The sequence below is a fragment of the Lipotes vexillifer genome, unplaced genomic scaffold (genome assembly GCF_000442215.2).
Source record: "Lipotes vexillifer unplaced genomic scaffold, Lipotes_vexillifer_v1.1 scaffold299, whole genome shotgun sequence".
In the NCBI taxonomy this organism is placed as follows: Eukaryota; Metazoa; Chordata; class Mammalia; order Artiodactyla; family Lipotidae; genus Lipotes; species Lipotes vexillifer.
The window spans coordinates 1,573,831-1,598,115 of NW_006784347.1; the positions used below are offsets into that span (position 1 = coordinate 1,573,831).

The following is a 24,285-nucleotide window of genomic DNA, read 5'->3' on the forward strand; positions in this document are numbered from 1 at the left end:
TAGGGCAGGGAAAGTACAAGATGAGCCTGGAACATCTGATGCCAGAAAGCAAAGAAGTGCTCAGAAAATGACAGGGATATATCAGAAGGTTACAGGAGCCAAATTGAAAGGGCTTCCATGGCCAACTTTGGGACAATTTGAGCATCAAAATAAATAATAATAGTAACAGGTTATAACTCATTGAGTAAGATAGGAGTCTTCGAGTTCAGATAGGTAGGTAGATAGGTAAAGGAAAAGAAACTAAACTATAGAAGAGTGATGGATTTAGAAAATATCACTATTTGACAAGCATGATAGTAATTCTACCGAGAAACATTAATGGATGCTAAAAATAGTGGGCAAAAGTTTATTGAGGAGAGCTTCAGACTGCTACTTGTACACTAGCTAAACATGGTATGTACATAAAATGGAGTCAGTCATAAAAAGGAGTGAAATTCTGATCTAACATGGGATGAACCTTGAAAATTTGCAAGTGAGATAAGTTAGACATAAAAGGACAAATACTGTGTGATTCCACTTATATGGGGTACCTAGAATAAGTAAATTCATAGAGACAGAAAGTAGAATAGAGGTTACTAGGGGCTAGTAAGAGGGGAGATTGGGGAGTTTTATTTAGTGGATACAGAGTTTCTCTGGGGGATGATTAAAAAGTTCTGAAAATGGAGATGGTTGCACAACATTGTGAACGTACTTAATGCCACTGAATCGTACACTTAAAAATGGTTAAAGTGGCAAATTTTGTTACGTGTATTTTTATCACAAAATTTTTTTTAATTTAAAATTTTGTTGAAGAATGGTATACTTACATACTTTCCAAGTATCCCCCCATTACATACTTACTAATTACAAAAAGAAAGAATAATTTTAGAGTGGAAATATCTGGCAAACACTGCCATAACCAAGTGATCAAAGTTAACATAGCATTGCTTTTGCAATAGTCCTGCCAAAAATGCATAACCTGAATTAAATCATGAGATAACTTCAAATTGAGGGACACTGTGCAAAATAGCTGGCCTGTAATCTTCAAAAGTGTCAAGATCATGAAAGTTAAGATGAGACTGAGGAACTGTTCAAGATTAAAGGAGTCAAAGAGAACTAAGAACTCAGTGCAATTGCTTAATCCTGAATTGGATCTTTTTGCTAGAAATGACATTACTGGATAAATATCAAAACTTAAATGGGGTCTGTGGATGAGATCATAATAATGTAAAATGTTAGGTTCCTGATTTCTCTGCTAGTACTGTGGTTATGTAAGAGAATTGCTTGTTTATAGGAAATGCATACTGTCTGGGCATGATGGGATATCATGTCTATATTTTCAAATGGTTAAGGAAAAAAATGTTCTTTGTACTATTTTTGAAACTTTTTTGTAAGTTTGAACTGATTTTAAAATAAAAAAGGATATTTACACTAACTGTAAGGAAAAAAAAAGATAAAAGAACCTGAATGAAGGTGGTGATTATGGCCAGGACTAGATCCCAAGACTAGGACTTGTATTGGAATGCTAACTGCCAAAGAAATGGGAAACTTCTATTCAGTGAGTTACAAAAACATTCTCTCAAATTCAAGGGTTTCAAGTAAATTTATTGAGGATTCTGAGTAGACTATCAATTATAATATGTAACAGTGGAAAAATCAGCTTCTAGTCAAGGACCTAGTAATTTTGCATTTAGAATGTGAAAACAAAGGAAATGACCAAACTGAATGTAAAAATAGTTGCAAAACTGGCCATTTTATTTTGATAGATTCAGGTGTTTCAATGTCTTCCTGTTATAGGTGATGCTGAACAAGAACTTGGTCCCCCTCCATCTGTAGATGAGGCAGCAAACACACTCATGACTCGTCTGGGTTTCCTCCTTGGAGAGAAAGTCACGGAAGTTCAGCCAGGTGACCAATACAACATGGAAGTACAGGATGAAAATCAGGTAAACTGCTTCCTATCAACTTAGTGAAACATGGGATGAAACAGCCTATTATAACCAGGAAAGGAAAAATGTTGCAGGGTGTCAGTGTTCTGAGAAGAATAATCCCAAGTATAGAATGCCTTTTGAGGCCTGGAGATATAACTTAATTTTCCATAATCAGTATATTTCTTCAGTTTATAGAACGCCTTTTAGTTTCCTTCTTAAGTTTAAAAAGCCACTTTAAGGTTTTGACTTATTTATTGAATGAATGAGGATATAAATAAGTAAATAAGCCAACAAACAAAATAGACATATATATGAGCACCGCACTCCCAAATTGCAGAATACATATTGTTTTCAGGTACACATGGATTATTTGCCATATTGACAATATGCTGATCCATTGAACAGATCTCAACAAATGTCAAAAGATTTCAACTACTGTGACCATAGTAGAGTTAATCAATTATAAAATAACATAGAAAATGATAGCTAAAAGATAACTCAGAAAATCAAAATCCCCAAGTGCTGGGATATTAATATACTCCTAAGTAGGCTTTAAGTCAGAAAATCACAAGAAATTGGAAAATATTTTAAACGGAAATAATAAAAAACAAAATATAATAAAACTTGTAGTATATAAAATATGCTTTAAAAAACTTTAGTTTTGGATACATATATTAGAAAAGCAGAAAATCTGAAAAATTAATGATCTAGATATTTATCTCAGAAAGTTAAAAATATTAGCAATTTGAAAAAATTATTATTTCATAGACTTTTTTCTTTTGGCTATTCCATTCTTTTCAGTTAAAATGTAGCAAAAGAAGTATTGGACTCAGATTCATTTATGTGGTCTTAATCTTTAAAATGAATGTCCGGTAGTGAACCATTTTACTCAGAAGATGACAAATTAAATTCAAATTGCATATTCTCAGTAATGTCGGTGAAGATTCTATGTCATATGTTAGCTTCACCATAAAGTGTACAAGGATCATTTGAATATATTTGTCCATCATGTGGTTAAAGCTCAGATGTTCCAGAGCTCTCTCCTCAGACTTTTCCTTTCTTTATATTCTCACTCCCAAGGTCATTGGTTTTGCTGGCTGCACATTCTGATCACGTGGGCAGTTTCTGTAAAATTCAAATACCTGGAGATTCTAATCAGATTGAAACTCTTCCATTCTTATGTCTTTAAATACTGTCTTAACTCCTAAACTATCTCTAGCCCTGCCTTTCCCCTTAACTCTAGATCTGTATTTCTAGCTGCCTACACTACTTTTTCTACCTGTGTGTCCAAGATACATCTCAAATTTAACATGTCAAAAAACTGAACTCTTGCATTTTTCCCCAGAACCTGCTCCTTCTACTGAGTTTCCTGTCTGAATAGGTGGCATCACCTACAGGCGTAAGACAAAAGCACCGGAGTCATTCTTGGCTTTACTCTGTCACACTCTACATTCACTCTTTCAGCAAATTATGTAGGCTTTGTCTTCAGAATGTATGCTAAATCTGATCCCTTTTCATTACTTCTACTGGTGCACCTAAATCCAGGTCACTGTCATCTCTTGCCTGGGCTAGTGCCTAGAATGTAAGGTTAGAAGGCTGGAACTTTTGCCTGTTCTATTTACGGCTGTATCCTCTGCACCTAGAACAATGTCTACTATTAGTAGGTGCTCAATAAATATTTACTGTCTGAATAAATGGCCTCCTAATAGGGCTCTGCTTCCACTCTTGCCCCCTGTAGTCTGTTTACACAGAAGCCAGCATGATCCTTGAAAATGTGAACCTGGTCCTTTGACTTCTCTTCTCTCAATCTCCCACTGTATTCCCCCACATTTAACATTAAATCTGAAATCTTTACCATGACCAGCAAGGGGCTACCTGATCTCACCCCTCGCTGCCTCTCCTACATCATTTCCTACCCCTCTCCCTTTCACCTGCAGCTCGCCAGCAACACTGGCCTTCCTGTCATTCCTCAAACACATAAAACATTCATTTATACTGGAATGTTCTTCCCACATAACTCACTTCCTTACTTTATCCAGTGCTCTGCTCAAATGTTACCTCCTCCGAGAGGCCTCTTCCTTAATTACTTTATCTAATAGCACCTGCCCATCACTATATCCCCATATCCTGGTACTTTATTTTTTTTATAGCTCTTATCATTAATTTATTACATTATATATTTAGTTGTGGGGGGGTTGTCTGTATATCATACAAGAATGTAAGCTTCATGGTGATAGGGATTTTTTTTTAACTAATTTACATTGTAACTATGTCAGTATGCTGTGATCTGTGAATAAAAAATAGAAATGATACATGTTGAGAGCTTTATTTAAATTGGTATAAATGAAATATCTATTTTACTTTTTATCTCTTTATATTCACAGCAGGTTAAAATATGACTGTTCTAATAATGACCAAGAAATATGACATTACAGTCTGAGAATTTGCCAAGGACCCTGTGTTTCTAAAAAGCTACATTTCTTGAGGTGCTAAAATTTATATTTGATTGCTTTTGAGATGCTTCATGTCACAGCCTGTTGCAGTAATTTCTAAATGAAGTCACATGACTTGTGACTTCATTTAGAAATCAGGTAGCCCCTTCCTGGTCTTGGTAAATAAAGATTTCAGATTAGAGTGTGCTTTGTGCATTTACGAATAAATTCGTCATAAAGTAAGTAAATGAGTAGTATCATTGATTTAATGCAATTAAAGTGATATAGTATAATAGAAAAGTCACTGAACCAGGAGGTAGAAGATTTGTAGGGTTCATTTATATTTCAGTTTTCAGGTAAAGAAAAATGGAAGCACACTGCCAGAAAGTGATGGAATAGTATTCAGATCCAGGCAGTCTGCTTTTACAACTTATGTTCTTAATAGCTACACCATACTGGTCCAGTATAGCATGAAATAATGACAGGATTGTTGTGAAGATCAAGTTAAATCATGAATATGAAATCACTTGGTAAGCTGTAAAATGTCATATAAACAAAAGATATATATGCAGTATAATTAGTATGTAAATGTATGCAGGAACTGTATGATTTGGGGGAAATTGCTTCATAGCTTGCATACTTAGGGTAGTTTCATTTTCACATTTCTTTTTTTTTTTTTTCCCTTGCGTTATGCGGGCCTCTCACTGTTGTGGCCTCTCCCATTTGCGGAGCACAGGCTCCGGACACGCAGGCTCAGTGGCCATGGCTCACGGGCCCAGCCGCTCCGCGGCATGTGGGATCTTCCCGAAACGGGGCACGAACCCGCGTCTCCTGCATTGGCAGGCGGACTCTCAAGCACTGCGCCACCAGGGAAGCCCTCATTTTCACATTTCTTAAATGGGGAAATAATATTTATTATGCCTCATACTTGGTTGATAAGGAGATAATGAAGTATCAATTATAACATTTAAAAAATTTTAACTACGAAACATTGAACAAATGTAAAATATTAATAATGAAGCTACATGATAGCCCTCTTGGAGTATAATATACCATGAAACTATCTCGGAACCACAGGAGAAAGTGGCTGAATTGATCATTGGAATTTCTAGTCTTAGGAAAATTATTAAGAACTAGGAGGTCATGTTCACTTAGTGACTTTCTTCTGTACTAAACAGCATACTGATAAAGATAGATTGCTTTGTTTAGAAAGAGCCTATATAGTAATGGTGTCCTCAGAATAGTGCTAGTAATGACAAAATCCAGCACAGGCAAGTCAGCATATATCATTTTTTTGCAAAGGACAACATATTGAAAGTGATATTCAACTGATCACTATATTTTCTTCTCTCAGTAGTTTCTGTGTATTAGGATGTACCTTATAAATTCCATCATTAGATTCTTCCCTTGTGTATTTGTAGAACCTTGAAGAGATCCACTTGGGAGTTTGGGATCCTTCTGGAGACCACTAAAAGATCAGTGGGAAAACCACTGAAAGGTTTTAGAAGTGGAGCGGCTTAATTAGATGTCCATTTTAGCCTGCAGTATGGAGAGTAGATAATGTTGTCTTTCTGTGCCTAGAAGAGATTTCTGTGTCTCATTAACTAGCCTCCTTAAATAAATATAAGGCTTGCCTTTTAATTCACAAGCCATGAACAATTTTCTGCTTTCTGAATGGCTTGATCTTTAAGCTTTTCTTTTACAGTTAAAGCTTTTAAAGCATAGTCTGTGATAAATGCTTTATTTTCCAGAAAATAACTTGTAGTAAAAATTATGCATCATTTGAGCCTAACCTCCACATTGGCTATATTATGCATATAATACAGTTTCCTTTCTCAAAGAACCGACTGAGAATCTTGTCTAAAAATGGAAAGTAGTTGCTATAGAGGTAATAGATTTATACCCAAATTAAACTTTTTCAACATGGAATGACTATAGTATAGATATATCTAATGTAGAAGACTCTAATACAGTTCTATTACAGTACCCACATATTCCTTAAACTGAGAATGAGGCAGTTAAAAATTGCCATGCCAAATTCCAACTAGGGAGGATTCTAAGTCAGTAAGACTGGGGTGGGGTTCAGTATCTGTCAGTTTTGTAGGGGAACTTGTTTTTTACATTCCACAGGAAATTCTACTGCAAGCCCAGTTTAAAAAAAATTCATTGCTCTGGTAGACCAACATCATTTTATAGAAATAGAGGAAATTACAAAGAAATTGAGACTCCTCCCTCCTCTGGAGAAAAATTATATAGAAGAGAAATGGCATAGATTTGAGGGCTTATTGTGTTATTAAGAAAAATCAGTTTCTACTATTATTCATATGATTGAAAAGATTTACTTGGTTGCAGGGCTCTGAGAATGTCACTTATGCTTGGTTGAGTTGAATGTATCTTTTATGACCTGGTTATAGCATTTAAATTAAAATCAAAACCTGGCTTCAACACAGATAATTAAATATAAGAGATTGCATCTGGAAATCATTTGGGGACGAGTCAAAGAGCCTTAATATTCTCATATTCAGTGATCAACATATTTTCCAGTCAAATTACAAAATGTAAATCTTCAATTTTAGCAGAGAGATTATGAATAGACTCTGTCTGTAAAGTTGAAATGCTTTTTTTTTAATTTAACATTTAAATATGTCAAATTTATCATTAGTACTCCTTCAAGTAGTTTTGCCACTGATCAGTAACTGTTTTGAAAAGGATAACATTTTTTTTTAAAACATCATTATTGGAGTATAATTGCTTTACAGTAGTGTGTTAGTTTCTGCTTTATAACAAAGTGAATGAGCTATACATATACATATATCCCCATACCTCCTCCCTCTTGCGTCTCCCTCCCACCCTCCCTATCCCACCCCTTTAGCGGGTCACAAAGCACCGAGCTGATCTCCCTGTGCTGTGCAGCTGCTTCCCACTAGCTATCTATTTTACATTTGGTAGTATGTATATGTCCATGCCACTCTGTCACTTCATCCCAGTTTACCCTTCCCCCTCCCCGTGTCCTCAAGTCCATTCTGTACATCTGCATCTTTATTCCTGTCCTGCCCCTAGGTTCTTCAGAACCTTTTTTTTTTATTATTCCATATATGTGTGTTAGCATACGGTATTTGTTTTTCTCTTTCTGACTTACTTCACTCTGTATGACAGACTCTGGGTCCATCCACCTCACTACAAATAACTCAGTTTCGTTCCTTTTTATGGCTGAGTAATATTCCACTGTATATATGTGCCACATCATCTTTATCCATTCATCTGTTGATGGACACTTAGGTTGCTTCCATGTCCTGGCTATTGTAAATAGTGCTGCAATGAACATTGTGGTACATGACTCTTTTTGAATTATGGTTTTCTCAGGGTATATGCCCAGTAGTGGGAATGTTGGGTCGTATGGTAGTTCTATTTTTAGTTTTATAAGGAACCTCCATACTGCTCTCCATAACGACTGTTATCAATTTACATTCGCACCAACCGTGCAAGAGGGTTCCCTTTTCTCCACACCCTCTCCAGCATTTATTGTTTGTAGATTTTTTGATGATGGCCATTCTGACTGGTGTGAGGTGATAACCTCATTGTAGTTTTGATTTGCATTTCTCTAATGATTAGTGATGTTGAGCATCCTTTCATGTGTTTGTTGGCAATCTGTATATCTTCTTTGGAGAGATGTCTATTTAGGTCTTCCACCCATTTTTGGATTGGGTTGTTTGCTTTTTGGGTATTTAGCTGCATGAGCTGCTTGTATATTTTGGAGATTAATCCTTTGTCAGTTGCTTCGTTTGCAAATATTTTCTCCCATTCTGATGGTTGTCTTTTCGTCTTGTTTATGGTTTCCTTTGCTGTGCAAAAGCTTTTAAGTTTCATTAGGTCCCATTTGTTTGTTTTTATTTCGCTTGCTCTAGGAGGTTGGTCAGAAAGGACCTTGCTGTGATTTATGTCATAGTGTATTCTGCCTATGTTTTCCTCTAAGAGTTTGATGGTGTCTGGCCTTACATTTAGGTCTTTAATCCATTTTGAGTTTATTTTTGTGTATGGTGTTAGGGAGTGTTCTAATTTCATTCTTTTGCATGGAGCTGTCCAGTTTTCCCAGCACCACTTATTGAAGAGGCTGTCTTTTCTCCACTGTATAGGCTTGCCTCCTTTATGAAAAATAAAGTGACCAAATGTGTGTTGGTTTATCTCTGGGCTTTCTATCCTGTTCCATTGATCTATATTTCTGTTTTTGTGCCAGTACCATTATTGTCTTGCTGACTGTAGCTTTGTAGTATAGTCTGAAGTCAGGGAGCCTGATTCCTCCACCTCCATTTTTCTTTCTCAAGATTGCTTTGGCTCTTTGGGGTCTTTGGTGTTTCCACACAAATTGTGAATTTTTTTGTTCTAGCTCTGTGAAAAATGCCATTGGTAGTTTGATAGGGATTCTACTGAATCTGTAGATTGCTTTGGGTAGTAGAGTCATTTTCACAGTGTTGATTCTTCCAATCCAAGAACATGGTATATCTTTCCATCTGTTTGTATCATCTTTAATTTCTTTCATCAGTGTCTTATAGCTTTCTGCATACAGCTCTTTTGTCTCCTTAGATAGGTTTATTCCTAGGTATTTTTATTCTTTTTGTTCCAATGGTAAATGGGAGTGTTTCTTTAATATCTCTCTCAGATTTTTCATCATTAGTGTATAGGAATGCAGGAGATTTCTGTGCATTAATTTTGTATCGTGGTACTCTTCGAAATTCATTGATTAGCTGTAGTAGTTTTCTGGTAGCATCTTTAGGATTCTCTACGTATAGTATCATGTCATCTGCAAACAGTGACAGCTTTACTTCTTCTTTTCAATTTGGATTCCTTTTATTTCCTTTTCTTCTCTGATTGCTGTGGCTAAAACTACCAAAACTATGTTGAATAAGAGTGGTGAGAGTGGGCAACCTTGTCTTGTTCCTGATCTTAGTGGAAATGGTTTCAGTTTTTCACCATTGAGAACGATGTTGGCTGTGGGTTTGTCATATACAGCCTTTATTATGTTGAGGTAGTTCCCTCTATGCCTACTTTCTGGAGGTTTTTTTTTATCATAAATGGGTGTTGAATTTTGTCGAACGCTTTTTTTGCATCTGTTCAGATGATCATATGGTTTTTCTCCTTCAATTTATTAATATGGTTTATCACGTTGATTGATTTGCATATATTGAAGAATCCTTGCATTCCTAGGATACACCCCACTTGATCATGGTGTATGATCCTTTTAATGTGCTGTTGGATTCTGTTTGCTAGTATTTTGTTGAGGGTTTTTGCATCTGTGTTCATCAGTGATATTGGCCTGTAGTTTTCTTTCTTTGTGACATCTTTGTCTGGTTTTGGTATCAGGGTAGGATAACATTTCTTGAGTGTTTGAAAAAAGATACACTTTCATTCATTATTTCATTAATTTATTTGGGTAGGAAGAGCTAAAGAAAAGCAAACTGTCATTAAATTAGATAAACCAGAATATATTGCCATCAGTCTTTTCGGTGATTATTCATTACTTCCCATCAAAAATGTGAAAAGGAGGTAACTTTAGGTGTAAGAATCACTCAGCGATCTCAGTCTGTAATCAGTTTCTACAGAGAAATTATTTCATTTTGTATTAAATTAATATTGTTTGATCTATTTTATTAGACAAACTTTTAGATAAGGCATTTTCCCTGCATTCATTTATTGCCTCTGAGCAACCACCTATGTATCCAAAATAAACCCATTTATTTGCATTAAGAACTTTATTTCTCCTTGGCTGCAGAGATTTTTTTTTTCTATCCAAAGACAATTATTAGCAAGAAAAAGTTCCAGGCCTTCAGAAAAATTTCGATTGAAAATAGCAAGAAAAATTTGTGATTAATAAATTCCTCTATTAGTTCATAGTAGTGATAAAGACTACTTCTCACTGTGAGTTTCCTAGGCAGAAAAACAAGCCAGTCTCTGCTCATGTTAAATTTATCAAGTTTCACCTTAATTATAGAACACGGAATGCTTTATCCCGGAAGGCAAAAACAAGCAGAACCTAATAGATGTAAAAGTTGTGCGTGTGGAGTTTTTTCTTTTTCTTATCAAAGCATGTGTTTTACCATAAGATATATTTTACTTTAACAGCTGATCAGTTTGTTTCATTTTTCATTTCAATTTTTCAGACCTCAGCAATCACCCAGAGGATAAGTCCCTGTTCCACCTTGACTAGCAGCACTGCCTCTCCACCAGCCAGTAGCCCCTGCTCCACTCTCCCGCAAGTCAGTACAAATGCAACTGCCAAGGATAGCAGCTATGGGGCTGTCACTAGTCCAACCTCCACCCTTGAAAGCAGAGATAGCGGTATCATTGGTAAGTTGGTTTTTATATTAATCATTAAAAAAGACATCATTTTGTGTCTTTTTTTCTTTTTAAAATAATTACACAAGCTCAAGGTTTTCAAAAATTCTGCTTTTGAGTTACTGAGATGTACATATAAAATGTGTCCTTTTCTTTTTAATGATACAGGAGAGAGACATAAAGGGCAAACAAAATGAGAGGTATCCCTCCCTGCTTAACCAGTCCTTTAAAGATATTATCTGATAAAACAAGGGATGAATAGAAAAAGTTCTTTCTACTTCTTCTTGTAAATTCACATGCATCATGTGTACCAACAGAAGTGGTTCAGAAAAAGTTTATCCCTCACTGAACTAGTAGTTTCTTGGTGGTTCTCAGTTCTTCGTATTATTGCCTGTTGTATACTTGTTAAGGGGAGTCAGTCACATGGAAGTGAGCAAAGTTTTGGGAAAAGAAGAATCTGAAGACAAAGAAATGCAAAGAGAAGAAAAGAAGACTGAGCACAGAATCTTAGGGCATGTTCAAATTGACCAGGGGGTGAGAGGTGTGAGAATGAGCCAGTAGATACAGAAAAAGGGTAGTCAGACACATAGGAGAAAAACTGGGGCAGTATAATGTTACCAGTGCCAAGGAAGATAAGAGTTTCAAGGAAGGGATGAGGAGAGGCTGGTCAACAAATGACAGAAGCTGAAGAGGCTAGGAAAGTGGAAACGATAAAGGAATAAAGACAATGAAATATTTTTTCCTCATTTGGCTTCCTTCTAAAGGTTATCAAGTCAAAATATTTATTTGTTTAGATGTTATTGCAGATATTTTAATGCCATGTCAACTAAGCATATCTCTAGTACTTAAATGAATATACATCAACATGTGAATTTATTCACTTTAAATAAATAATGAGTTGATAAAAAGAATATTTTTACAGCAAAGTTACAGGATACAAAATCAACATACAAAAACCAGTTGCATTTCTATACCCTAACAATGGATAACCAAAAACAATAAAATTAAGAAAGCAATTCCATTACAGTAGCATCAAAAGGAATAAAATACTTAGGAATAAATTTAACCAAGGAGGCAAAAGGCATGTACACTAAACACTACAAAACATTGCTAAAGAAATTTTAAAAGACTTAAATAATTGGAAATATATCCTGTGTTCATGGATTGGAAGACTGATACTGTTAAAATAATATTTCTCAAAGCAATCTGCAGAATCATTGAAATCCCTATCATAATCCCAACAATGTTCTTTGCAGAAATAGAAACACCCATTCTAAAATTCATGTGAAATCTCAAAGGACCCCAAATAATCAAAACAGTTTTGAAAAAGGAGAACAAAGTTGGAGGATTCACATTTCCTGATTTTAAAACTTATTATAAAGCTCCTTAAAGGCAGGATTCATGTCTAATAATTTTCTATACCCTCAGTATGTAACATAATAATTTCTAATTTGTGATTATATGAGAAGTCAATATGAAGATATTATCATTAAATAGCTAAATATTTTAACTAAATAAAATACATAGATAAAATATGATGAAAATTGACCTCTTTTCCTAACCTCTGAAATAGTTTATAGAAAACTGGAATTACCTGTTTCTGGACTATTTAGTAGGACCTGCCATTAAAATACTTCAGACCTGTTATTTTCTTTATGTCGATTTTTTAAACTACTATTTCAGTGTATTAATTACTATAGGACCTAAAATTTTTTCTTTTTCTTTCTGAATCTGTTTTCCTTAGTAATGGTTTTTCTTTCAAATTTATTTGCAAAAACTTGTCCAAAATATTCTCTTATAATGACATCACTACCTACCCAGGAACCCAAGCTAGATAGCCAAGAGGAAAGTCCTTCCCACCTTCCTTCCCCCTGTATTTCTCATCCCTGTATTGTTTTTTCATCTTTCCTAGCATTGCCTTGATAGTCCGCATTTATCTTAGACCTAGATTAATACAAATCTAACAGTTCTCTCTGTGTTTTTTGCCTTGTCCTAAGTCTGTTTTTCACACAGCCACCAAAATGAATTAACTGAAAAACAATTACTATTTTATAGATTCTGTTATCTATAAGATGTAGTGAACTACCTGAAAATCAAATCTGATCAGATCACTCCTTTGGCTCCCATTTACGTAGCAGATAAATGCCAGGCTCTCCTGATCTGACCGCAGCCAATTTCTCCAGCCTTCAAGCCCACTACTTTCGGCCTTGTATATATTATTCTGGCAACTTTAGATTTTGTTGTTACCTGACACATTCATTTTTTCATCTCTATGCTTTTGCTCATATTGATCATTCTGCCTTGTAATCTCCTCTCTCCCTCTTAAATTTGACTAACTCCTACATATTTTTTAAGATTCACCTTGAGTATTCTGTCACCACTACTACCACCACCTCTCTTCACTTCTCCACTCCACCTCCTATCCAATTCATATTATTATTCCATGTTCCCAGTAATACCTGTGCATATCTATATCATTACATTTAACACATGGTATTATCATTACTTTTGGAGCCTGCTTTTCAACATTAGACTGTTTCTTGTTAGCCAAAATTGTGTCTTATTCATCTGTTTCTGTAGCACCTAGTCCAATGACTGACATATGGTATCATAGTAGGTGCTCAAAGGAAAGAAAGCTTAAGTGTGGAAGGATAGGGGATAAAGGACTGACCTGGCACTTTACTTTTTTGACAGGTGTTTAGAGTGTTTAGAATGACCATTGGGTACAAGATGGAACTTTATTAAATTTTTAATAAATAATAGAGATTAGAATTCTCCATCGACTAATCTTATTCTTTTAAATTCTCTTTATGATTCATTTTGGCCCAGTGACTTTTATAATCCCAGCCACACCTCTTCCTGGGTTCTTCTGTCGATCTTATTAGAGTGTCTGTAACTGCATATCATCTATTCTGCCATACATAAAAAAATAGCTTTAGAAATATATTCATCCAAGCAGAAGGCATGGTGCTGACAGATTGGATAAAATCCATTTACAAGTAGTTACCTTTCAAAGTGGAAGCTTAACATGTCAGTGAGTGTTCAGAATAATGTTCATAATGTTCTGAAAATTAAAAATGAGATCCTGCTTTGACTTATAGCAGACAGTGTTCCTCATTTTTTTTTTTCTGATAAATTTCCAAAATTGTGTTCCTTGTAAATATAAATGCCTTTGTGGATAAGAGAGCTAATTTGAAGAATAATGAACTTCCATTCTTTAATGTGTATAAATACTGAAACAGATTTACTTGCAAAATAATGAGAGAAGAAAGAGAATAATGTCTCTTCCAAAAATTACATAAGACTATAGAGTAGTTATCAAATCATATGTGAGCAGCTTATCTTGAGAAATGACTTGTTTCCCTTTAGTTTTTTTTCACTGCAGTCTGATTTGGAAGAAAATTGTGTACGGCATAAGTAATAATAGTCAAAGATACTGTTATTACCTTGGAAATTCAAGGCTAGCCTCTACCTTAACTGTTAAATATGTTTCAAGTATTTTCCCCGCTGATTATAGAAACATCTGCTTTTCCAAATTAAATATTGCTTATATTATTTCAAACAAAAACTTCCAAGATGGTCTGTTATTAGCGTTCCATATTTAAAGCTTGCCCCGTCAGCGAAAAGCACAAAAGTTATTAAATGTATTAATTTAAATTATCTATTTTTGATTTCTTTATACATCAGGCAGTTCAGTGTGAATTCCTTATGATTACATTTTGTAATTATAGCAATCAGAATTTTAGTGATGCCTGCTGTATCACTCTTATAGCATGCCAAAATATGTAGAATTCTAGTTATAAGAATCAGAATACTAGAAATGCAGGGTTCCTGAATTTTTAAGTATTGTTAATGTAAAAAGTTCCTCTCTCAGATTCTAAAAGGTTGTAAATAACTGTAACTTCTTAGATTCTGTGTGGTCTAGACTCACCCCAGATGTAATTTAATTTTTACCACAGAAAGCCTTCTTTGTTCCAATCATAGCTTCCCTTTCCTCAAACTCACAACCTTTCTTAAATATGTGGTAAAATATCACTGACATGATCGTCAGGTATTTACAATGTAATTTCATATTTGTTACTTTTTTTTTTTTTTTTGCGGTACACGGGCCTCTCACTGTTGTGGCCTCTCCCGTTGCGGAGCACAGGCTCCGGACGCACAGGCCCAGTGGCCACGGCTCACGGGCCCAGCTGCTCCACGGCACACGGGATCCTCCCAGACCGGGGCACGAACCCGTGTCCCCTGCATTGGCAGGCAGACTCCCAACCACTGCGCCACCAGGGAAGCCCCCATATTTGTTACTCTTTTATTTTATTGGTATAACTTTAATTGTATAATGGTCTTATATATGTGGCTAGTTAGATACCACCAACTACATATAATCTCCTATTAGCTTATATATAAGCTCCTATTATAGCTTCAAGCAAAAATCTTGATAATCATAAACTCTGTGAGATATACATCATTTTTATATCCTATTCCTTTTTCATGTTAAGTTTTAATAATGGGCTGTTTTGGTATGGTGTTACATAGCAAAATGAATTTAAGCGTGGATCCATTTAGGCATGTTTCTTGCCTTTTGTTTATCTGGAGATCACAGTTCCTTCCAGAAGGGTATAATTCTTTTTAAATTTCTATTTTTTTAAAAATTTATTTATTTTTTATTTTTGGCTGCACTGGGTCTTCGTTGCTGCACGCAGGCTTTCTTTAGTTGTGGTGAGCGGGGGTTACTCTTCATTGTGGTGAGTGGGCTTCATATTGCTGTGGCTTCTCTTGTTGCGGAGAACGGGCTCTAGGCACGCGGACTTCAGTAGTTGTGGCACTCGGGCTCAGTAGTTGTGGCTCACGGGCTCTAGAGCACAGGCTCAGTAGTTGTGGTGCACGGGCTTAGTTGCTCCATGGCATGTGGGATCTTCCCGGACCAGGGATCAAACCTGTGTCCCCTGCATTGGCAGGCAGATTCTTAACCACTGTGCCTCCAGGGAAGTCCCAGAAAGGTATAATTCTTGAATTCCCTCTTTTAATCAAATCTCAGGATTTTTTTTTTCTTTAGGTTCTGATTTATTGCCAAATTTGTTCTTATATCCTTTAGCCTTATATCACTTAACACCTAGGAAGATGAAACATCTACAGCTTTGCTCATTGTTCAATGATTATGTTTTCCTAGTATTTCACATTAGTAACTAAAAAGCAAAATCAGAAACTCCTAATCAAAGACCTGTGTTCATTTAGTAACATATATTCCAGTAGGATGTTGTATGTTCTTTTTTTGATCCAAATTTTCACGTTTAAAAAATCACCTCCCTGAGTCATAAACTTGAACATCAGATAATTTATTTTTTTATATTTTCTCCAACCTGTTTTCAGAAATGTGCAATTGTATCTTCACTGCTAAGTTTATCCAGTTATTGTGCTAGTGACTCTGTCATCCTTCGCACCTTCTACTTACTTAGCACTAATAAATTTTTGGTAGCTATAGCGTTATATTTATATGGCATGGCATATATGTTAAAGAAGTCTAGATACTGCCTATTAAATTGATCAAGGAGACCAAACAGAGCATTTCTCTTGCATAATTGACCTAACTAATATAACAATAATAATAATAATAGTAGCAACAACCATTGATTGAGTACAAAGTACGAGGCGGGTACCATTACTTAATCCTCACAATCATCTTATAAGAAAATAGTTGTAAAGGTTTCACAGGATCAGATAATTGAAAGGGTATATAAGACTCCGCAGAAAAATGCTTACAAAAAGCTTTTAGTAAAGATACAGTACAGCAGGCGAAAGAGAATGCCGGCGAGCACCGAGGATCCATTCCCAAGTGCAGCTCTCCAGGTTCTTTTTTTTAACATCTTTATTGGAGTATAATTGGTTTACATTGTTAGTTGCTGCTGTATAACAAAGCGAATCAGCTATACATATACATATATCCCCATATCTCCTCCCTCTTGCGTCTCCCTCCCACCCCCACATCCCACCACTCTAGGTGGACACAAAGCACCGAGCTGATCTCCCTGTGCTATGCGGCTGCTTCCCACTAGCTATCTGTTTTACATTTAGTAGTATATATATGTCCGTGCCACTCTCTCTCTTCGTCCCATCTTACCCTTCCCCCTCCCCGTGTCCTTAAATCCATTCTCTACATCTGCGTCTTTATTCCTGTCCTGCCCCTAGGTTCTTCAGAACCATTTTTGTTTTTTTAGATTCCATATATATCCAGTCTCTTTCCTAATCAAATAGGATGTGGCTGTCCCCAGAGTATAAATCACCGAGATTTGTATAAGCAATCTTGGTTTCAGGAGAGCTCCCCAGAAGTTTACAGTGAAGCTTTTTATGCCCCTCTGGTCACATAGCTAAGCCAGGCTGTCCAAGTAGCCCAGGTGTAAGCTATCAATAAACAACTAGACCTGGTTGCTACCAGGGGAGTTTCAAATTGTAAACAGCAAATTATAAGTCATTAGTTATCCCAGTTGACCTTATCTTGGCTAAGAGTCAGTACCAGAGTTCCAGGCATCCCCAGAGATAAGTGTAGGGCTGGCCCAGTCTAGCTGTAAATTAACTCTGTCTTACATAATAGTATAACAATCTTTCTTAGACTTAGAAAACTGAGATTCAAAAATAATTGGTCCCAGATCACATAGATATTAAGAGGCAAAGCTAAGATTCAAGTTCAGGTCTGTATAACTTCAAAACCCATGGTCCTAATTATTACAAAACAGTGCATAGTTCTAAAATAATTCTCTCTCAGAACAGATGACCTAAGACTATTATCCAGCATTAAAAATTTAGTTTTTCAACAAAAGCAAAGTACTGAATCAAGATAAAAATTATTACTATCAGTTTTTTTTAATATTTATTTGTTTATTTATTTGGTTGTGTCGGGTCTTGGTTGCAGCAGGCAGGCTCCTTGTGGCTCACGGGCTCCTTAGTTGTGGCTCGAGTGCTCCTTAGTTGCAGCACGTGGGCTCCTTAGTTGTGGCAGGTGGGCTCCTTAGTTGAGACATGCCTGTGGGATCTAATTCCTGGATCAGGGATCAAACCCAGGCCCCCTACATTGGGAGCGTGGAATCTTAATGACAGTGCCACCAAGGAAGTCCCTACTATCAGTTTTTAATTATTATAGATGACAAGCAAATGTGCTTGTACCCATGTACACTTAAAATGGGTGCATTTTATGATATGTAAATTGTACCTCAATAAAACTTTTAAATATATGGAGCTAATTTTATTCACAATGAGCCTGTTTATAAGCCTGTAATTCCTACTTCCTCACACTATCTTCCTGGTCTATATGGTAATATAAACAGAAATGCCATGTAAGCATGTAAGCAGTTCTTTATACTGAGGTAGCAATTTATTTTTCTATATCAAGGAAGGAAAATGGAGAAATTCTCAGAAAAATCTCCTTAATTACTTACAACTCAGTATTTCCCACTATTCTTTGTTCCACCTGGGAATGACTACGTCTAGAGAATTAAAATGGAGATAGAATAGGTCTAGTGGAAAACAAATATGTATATTTTTCAATGAGAGACCATGTCTTACTCTTCAACTCCACTCATAGAAACTTTGTACATAGGGGTGCTTAATTTATGTAGGCCAATATCTGACATATAGACTGCTTGGGCTTTAGACTTTTGAAACTTGTAGTAGCCACATGAATCAAAATATCATTGCATTCTCTGGTGCTTCATTCACCTTGGTGACTTTAAGTTATATGATAAGTTCTCACTATAGAGGAATGGTTGAGCATCCATAAAATTGACTAATATGCAGACATTAGCATGTTGTTATTAAAAATAGCATTTCAGGGCTTCCCTGGTGGCACAGTGGTTGAGAGTCCGCCTGCTGATGCAGGGGACACGGGTTCGTGCCCTGGTCTGGGAAGATCCCACATGCCACGGAGCGGCTGGGCCCGTGAGCCATGGTCACTGAGCCTGTGCGTCCGGAGCCTGTGCTCCGCAGCGGGAGAGGCCACAGCAGTGAGAGGCCCTCGTACCGCAAGAAAAAAATATACATATAGCATTTCATTTTGTGATTCTTCATTTTTTCTGTGTGTGGCCTCTTTTGCCACAGGATTGTCCTTTTTCTGGGATTAAGGATTTAGGACCTACCTTGTTCACCACTGTAGTCTGACACATACTAGTTGCTCAATAAAATTTTATTGGCTAGATAAGTGAATGAAATAAACTAAAAGTCACCATATTCTGTGAAAAGCATCAATGAAGCAAAAATGTACAAAATTCCTAAATGGGAATGGTTAACCAGAGGATTTTACTTCTGGTATTTTATGTGAGTTTTCTGTTTTCACTCTTTCTGTGCCCCAATGGTTCTGGACCATTGAGCATACAATAAAACTAATTTATTCATCCTCTCAACAAATATACTGTGTGCCAGGGACTAGATACATTTCTCTCTAGTGAAAAAGGGCAAGGGATACTTTGGGTTTGAAAAACAAGTGAACTATGTAATAACAGGTTTGGTTCATGCAGATAGTACAGTTGTAGTGCAAAATGACATCACTGCTCTTCTCACACTGGGAAACTGGATGTCTTCCTTGTCTTTACTTTTAAATACCATGACCATAGAAGCCCTTCCTTATTATAAACTTTATCATTTAAATGATAAAATAGGGTCCACTGAATAATTCTTTGTACCATGAATTAATTCAAAGTTTCTCAAATCTTTTCACCACCAATGAGGACTTTCATAATTTTTATTGATAGACCCTGTATTTTTGAAAAATTTTTCAGCATCACTCTATTCATTATCCAATAGTTTCTATCTCATTTTTTATTTATCAAATGTATATATACGTATTATATATATATGTGTATGATATGTATACATATATATATCTGCCAAAATTTCTGTTCAACATGAGATAACTAATGTTATCACCCTTGATATAATTGCAGCTAAGTTTATAGAAGCTTGATGTTTTAGGTAACTAGTCAACATATTATTACTTATAAATTATTTGAAAACATATTATTACTTACAAATTATTTGAAATATTGAAAATAGTGAAACCCATTACTACCTTCTCAGACCTTTAAAGGTGTCGTGTTCCAGTGTTCGGAGCCTACTGAATGTGCTCAGGGTTTATCTGGAGAAAAGGGGTATATTTCTGGAATATATACCAGGGTAAGACCACACAGATACAAGTGAATCTTAGCCAGCTCTGATTTGGGACCTAAGGATAAAAACTTCTGCTGGGACACACCACCGAAAAAAAAACATGAAAGGCAAAGGGTTAACTAACAGACACTTTACATGTAGACAAGTCCTCCGGGAAATAGAAGTTTTACATTCTCCAGCTTTCATTATACTGACCCTAGCAGCTGTGTGAACTCCAAGCTTCTAGCTAAGAATTAAAAGCCAGCTGAATCACCACATCTTTACACCAAATGAAATTATACTTCAGTCAAATTTTACAGAAAGAAAAATGTTTAAATATATTTTAAAGTAATAAGACAATTTCCAGAAATTAGGAAAAGAAGCATGCATCTGTTTAAAAAGAACGCACGCAGACACATACACACATAATATAAATTTACACCTATATATTATCACTGAACATATTTAGAAATTATACAGTATGCTATAGAACCCATAAAATCTCATTGGGGAAGGTGTAACATTGTGTTTGGTGGCAAAAAGGTTAGGATCTGTTGGGCTATTTATGACTGAAAGATAAAAATATGAAATGAATTTCTAATTAAAAATAGAGGCCTTGTAGTGTCCTTACTTAGACTCTTTCTCCTATATTAGCGTCTACTTTAGGGAATGTTTCTATATTCTCTAATTCTTTGTTTCATATAAAGGGCCAGGAAGGAAAAATATAGGGTAAAAAGAGTATAAAGATCTTTTTGACACCTCTAGGGCTCTCCAGCAATCCATGGAAAGTATGTAAATTCCCTTTTGATGAAATTCTACAGTTTTTACCATTGATAGGCCCTATTTGTAGGCCCTTTAGCACTGATATATGAATTTGTTTAATTCATTCAAATAGAGTTGTTAAAAGTAAATCTTTGAGAGAGAACCTGTGTGAGAGAGTTACATTTTGGTTTCAATTGTTTAAACTTCATGATGGAGCTGAAATCATCAGTAACTTGTTAAAAATAATGTTTCTGATATTGTCATTATCTAGTCATGTATTTGGAGAGTAGTAAACAGATTAACCTCTAGGTTTGGTTTTCTTTTTTAATTCACTTTACTCTTTTCTTCAGCTACCTTGACAAGCTATTCTGAAAACATGGAACGCACAAAATACGTTGGGGAAAGCAGTAAAGAATTAGGATCTGGAGGAAACGTAAAGCCTTGGCAGTCTCAAAAATCCAGCATGGATTCCTGTTTATATCGAGTAGATGAAAACATGACGGCTTCCACCTATAGTCTGAATAAGATCCCAGAGAGGAATTTGGAAACAGTTTTATCACAGTCAGTACAGTCTATTCCTCTTTATCTTATGCCACGGCCAAATTCAGTAGCAGGTAAGTTTTATTTGTTTTAAATCACCATTTTACTGGCATATATATTGAAATGAAGATAAATTCTGCTCTCACAGTATTTAAATTTTCCATTCATCTTCTTCAACTAAGCTATTGCTTTATGTTTGGGTAATATACACGTGTATATCTTTTTGAACCTGGGGGAAGGTTTGTGTTCCTTAAGTGATTGTTTAGTTCTGCTTCCAAAATATAAATATAAAATAGGGACTTCCCTTGCAGTCCAGTGGTTAAGACTTCACTTACCAAAGCAGGGGCTGCGGGTTTGATCCCTGCTCAGGGCTAAGATCCCACATGCCTCTGGCCAAAATACCAAAACATAGAACAGAAGCAATGTTGTAACAAATTCAATAAAGGCTTTAAAAAAAAAAAAGGTCCACATCAAAAAAAAATCTTAAAAGAAAACCAAAATATAAATATAAAATAAAAACACATAATATCAAAAAGAGAACCTATAAAGTATATTGTCAAGCTGTTAAAAGTCTTTTCTCACATCAGAAGTCTTTCAAAGGATTTCACTTTGAGATTTTAGGTTTTAAAAACTTTAGCTTTAAAAAACATTATTTGAGAATTCCCTGGCGGGCCAGTGGTTAGGATTCTGAGCTTTCACTGCCAAGGGCCTGGGTTCGACCCCTGGTCAGGGAACTAAGATCCCACAAGCTGCACTGTGCAGCCAAAATAAAAAATAAAAAACATTATTAAATTGAAGTATATTTCAGTAGAATTTATATTACCAGAAACATCACCTATAGTTTGAGAGAGTGACAAGCAGGCAAGAATTCAACTTCCCCATTCGAAGAGCTCAGTATTTTCACAGTACACTGGCTATCTTACCATAGTAGAATCATCAGGTACCTACATTGCTAAAGAATAACTCAAACACCACTAGCAGTCTCAGTCATAAGGGGATGATACAGATAATAAGTGGCTGGAATATGGAGCCATTATTCTTTAGCAGCTGTTCAGAACTACGTCAAGGGATATTTTTAATACAGCTAAGTTGCTGTTTAATAATTCAGACCAGGACTTTTGCAGAACAGTTGGGCATTCTGACATTTTCAAAATGCATCATCATCTGGACTTTGTCCATGCTACAAAATCAAAGTTATGTTTGTCTTTCTTACTTGCCTGATGAGTGTCAGGATGGGTTTATCTTACTGATACAAGATAATAAAATACTTATTATAGTCAAGAGCTCTTTCCAGATGTAATTATTTATGTTACGCAGATGATGGTGTGATGCTTCTTACCTTTCCCATCTCCCTTCTGTACCTTTTCTAAACCATTACTCTTTGTTCCGTCCTCTGGAGACCATCAGCATCTGTCATCAGATGTGATTACGAGGAGCATGGCTCATCTGGAAGATCAGTAACTGCAGAAGATTTTAATATTAATTTTTCAAGATTATTCACTTTTATATAATGACAGAAAATTTTCTCTCCTGGGTTCTTTTAAATATGATGATCCCCAACCATGACATCATTTTTAGAATCCTAGAATGCTATAACTTATGAGAAATTGCTAGGCAAATTCAGTCTATCCAAAAGAGAAGCATTTAAATCCTTGCTTACATAAAAATGGAAAATATAGCTACCAATCTTAATGGTACATCCCAATTTACTTCTTAACTAAGCTGCAATGATTTCTAAGAGAATTCTGGCTCTGTTATTTGAGAAGAACACTGAGCACTTAGTAGGAAACATAGGTATAAGCTTCTTTTGTTCTTTTTTTAGTTCACTGAAGAGATTATAAAATACTTTTCCCTTATTGAGCATAAGTGTCTGTAAAGATTCATTATTTTACCCTATGCAAAAACTAACTATAGGTTTTACAAAAAGTTGTACAGGACTAATTAGATAGATATGATTCATCCCTCACTGTCTCTAAAGGTTTCTAACACTGTTGCTTTCCAGAAATTGGCATAAGGCAGCTGTCAGAAGCATCAATAAGTTATCAGACATTTCTCTAACTAATAGATATTGAAGAAATTGACTGTATAGAACCCAGGTTTCTATACCAGGTATTTTAATCACCGGGTAAAAATATAATTTGAAATATGTTTTTAAAAAAACTTTAAAAAGCAAGCAGTATTTTATCAGGTGAAGAGTACATTCTTCCATTATATGGATTGTAAGATTTTTGTCTATTTAGAATTTTATCTTGTAAGCACTGTTATTCTAGTTACTTAATAAAATCTTTTAAATTGTGGTCAACTTTTAGGGAATTATCATTCAATTTGTGAATTTTTCAGACTTCTTAACTACCTCTCATGGTATATTTTTTGCAAACTGCCATTTAGCAACTTTACTGTTTGTGGTCGTCAACATACTTGTGGCTACAATTGTACTTCAGTAACTTTGCATATCCACTGGAACAGTGACTGAAGCAAATATTAAGATTTTTTTGGATAATTACAGGAGGGAATTCTAATTGACATCCATTGTTGTTTTGGTAACCTACTTGGCTACAGTGTGATAAATGCTATAATACAGTAATTTATAAAGTACCATAGGAACACAGAGAAGGAAGCATCTAAGTGCAAAGGGGAGAGTAGGGTAGAGAAGAACAGAAAACATCACAGAGAAGGACAAATAAGAATTCACTAGAAGGACTAAGAGAAGAAAGAGGAAGGAGGCACCAAGAAGTTAAAGAACTCGGCATATAATTGATATTTCTGCATGACTAGGACCTGGGGTATATGGAAGGAGTGGTAGAAAATGATGTTGAAAGGGATGCCAAAGACCTTACGCACTCTGATGTTATGTTGGGTTTACTTTGTTGATAGTGAGTTTAAACAGGAGCCATATTATCACATTTGCACTTCAAAAGAATGACTGTATGTATCCATCCCTTATAAGATAGACTGAAGGGCAAAAGCCTGGAGTTAGAGAAAATAGTTAAAAGCTTCTGGTATTGTGCAAAATTATAGTGAATTGAATTGCCAGGTTATATCAATAGAGTTGAGAGAGTGGCTTGAGAGATCTTTTTTACCTTAAAAAATAACATTTATTAGATTTTTTAATACAGAGACATATAAAGAAGAAAACAAAACAAGAAATGAGCTATAATCTCCTTGCCCAGTGGTTCCTGCTG

At 35.6% G+C, this 24,285-nt stretch overlaps 1 protein-coding gene across 1 annotated transcript in view; it reads left to right on the forward strand.

Moving 5' to 3' along the window:
* TANC2 (tetratricopeptide repeat, ankyrin repeat and coiled-coil containing 2) overlaps positions 1–24,285 on the forward strand; it is a 323,861-nt gene that overhangs the window by 169,172 nt on the left and 130,404 nt on the right. Inside the window, exons 4-6 of the mRNA XM_007456751.1 lie at positions 1,777–1,925; positions 10,498–10,684; positions 20,914–21,177. Of these exons, the coding sequence (XP_007456813.1) occupies positions 1,777–1,925; positions 10,498–10,684; positions 20,914–21,177 (600 nt within the window). The remainder of the gene's footprint in view (positions 1–1,776; positions 1,926–10,497; positions 10,685–20,913; positions 21,178–24,285) is intronic.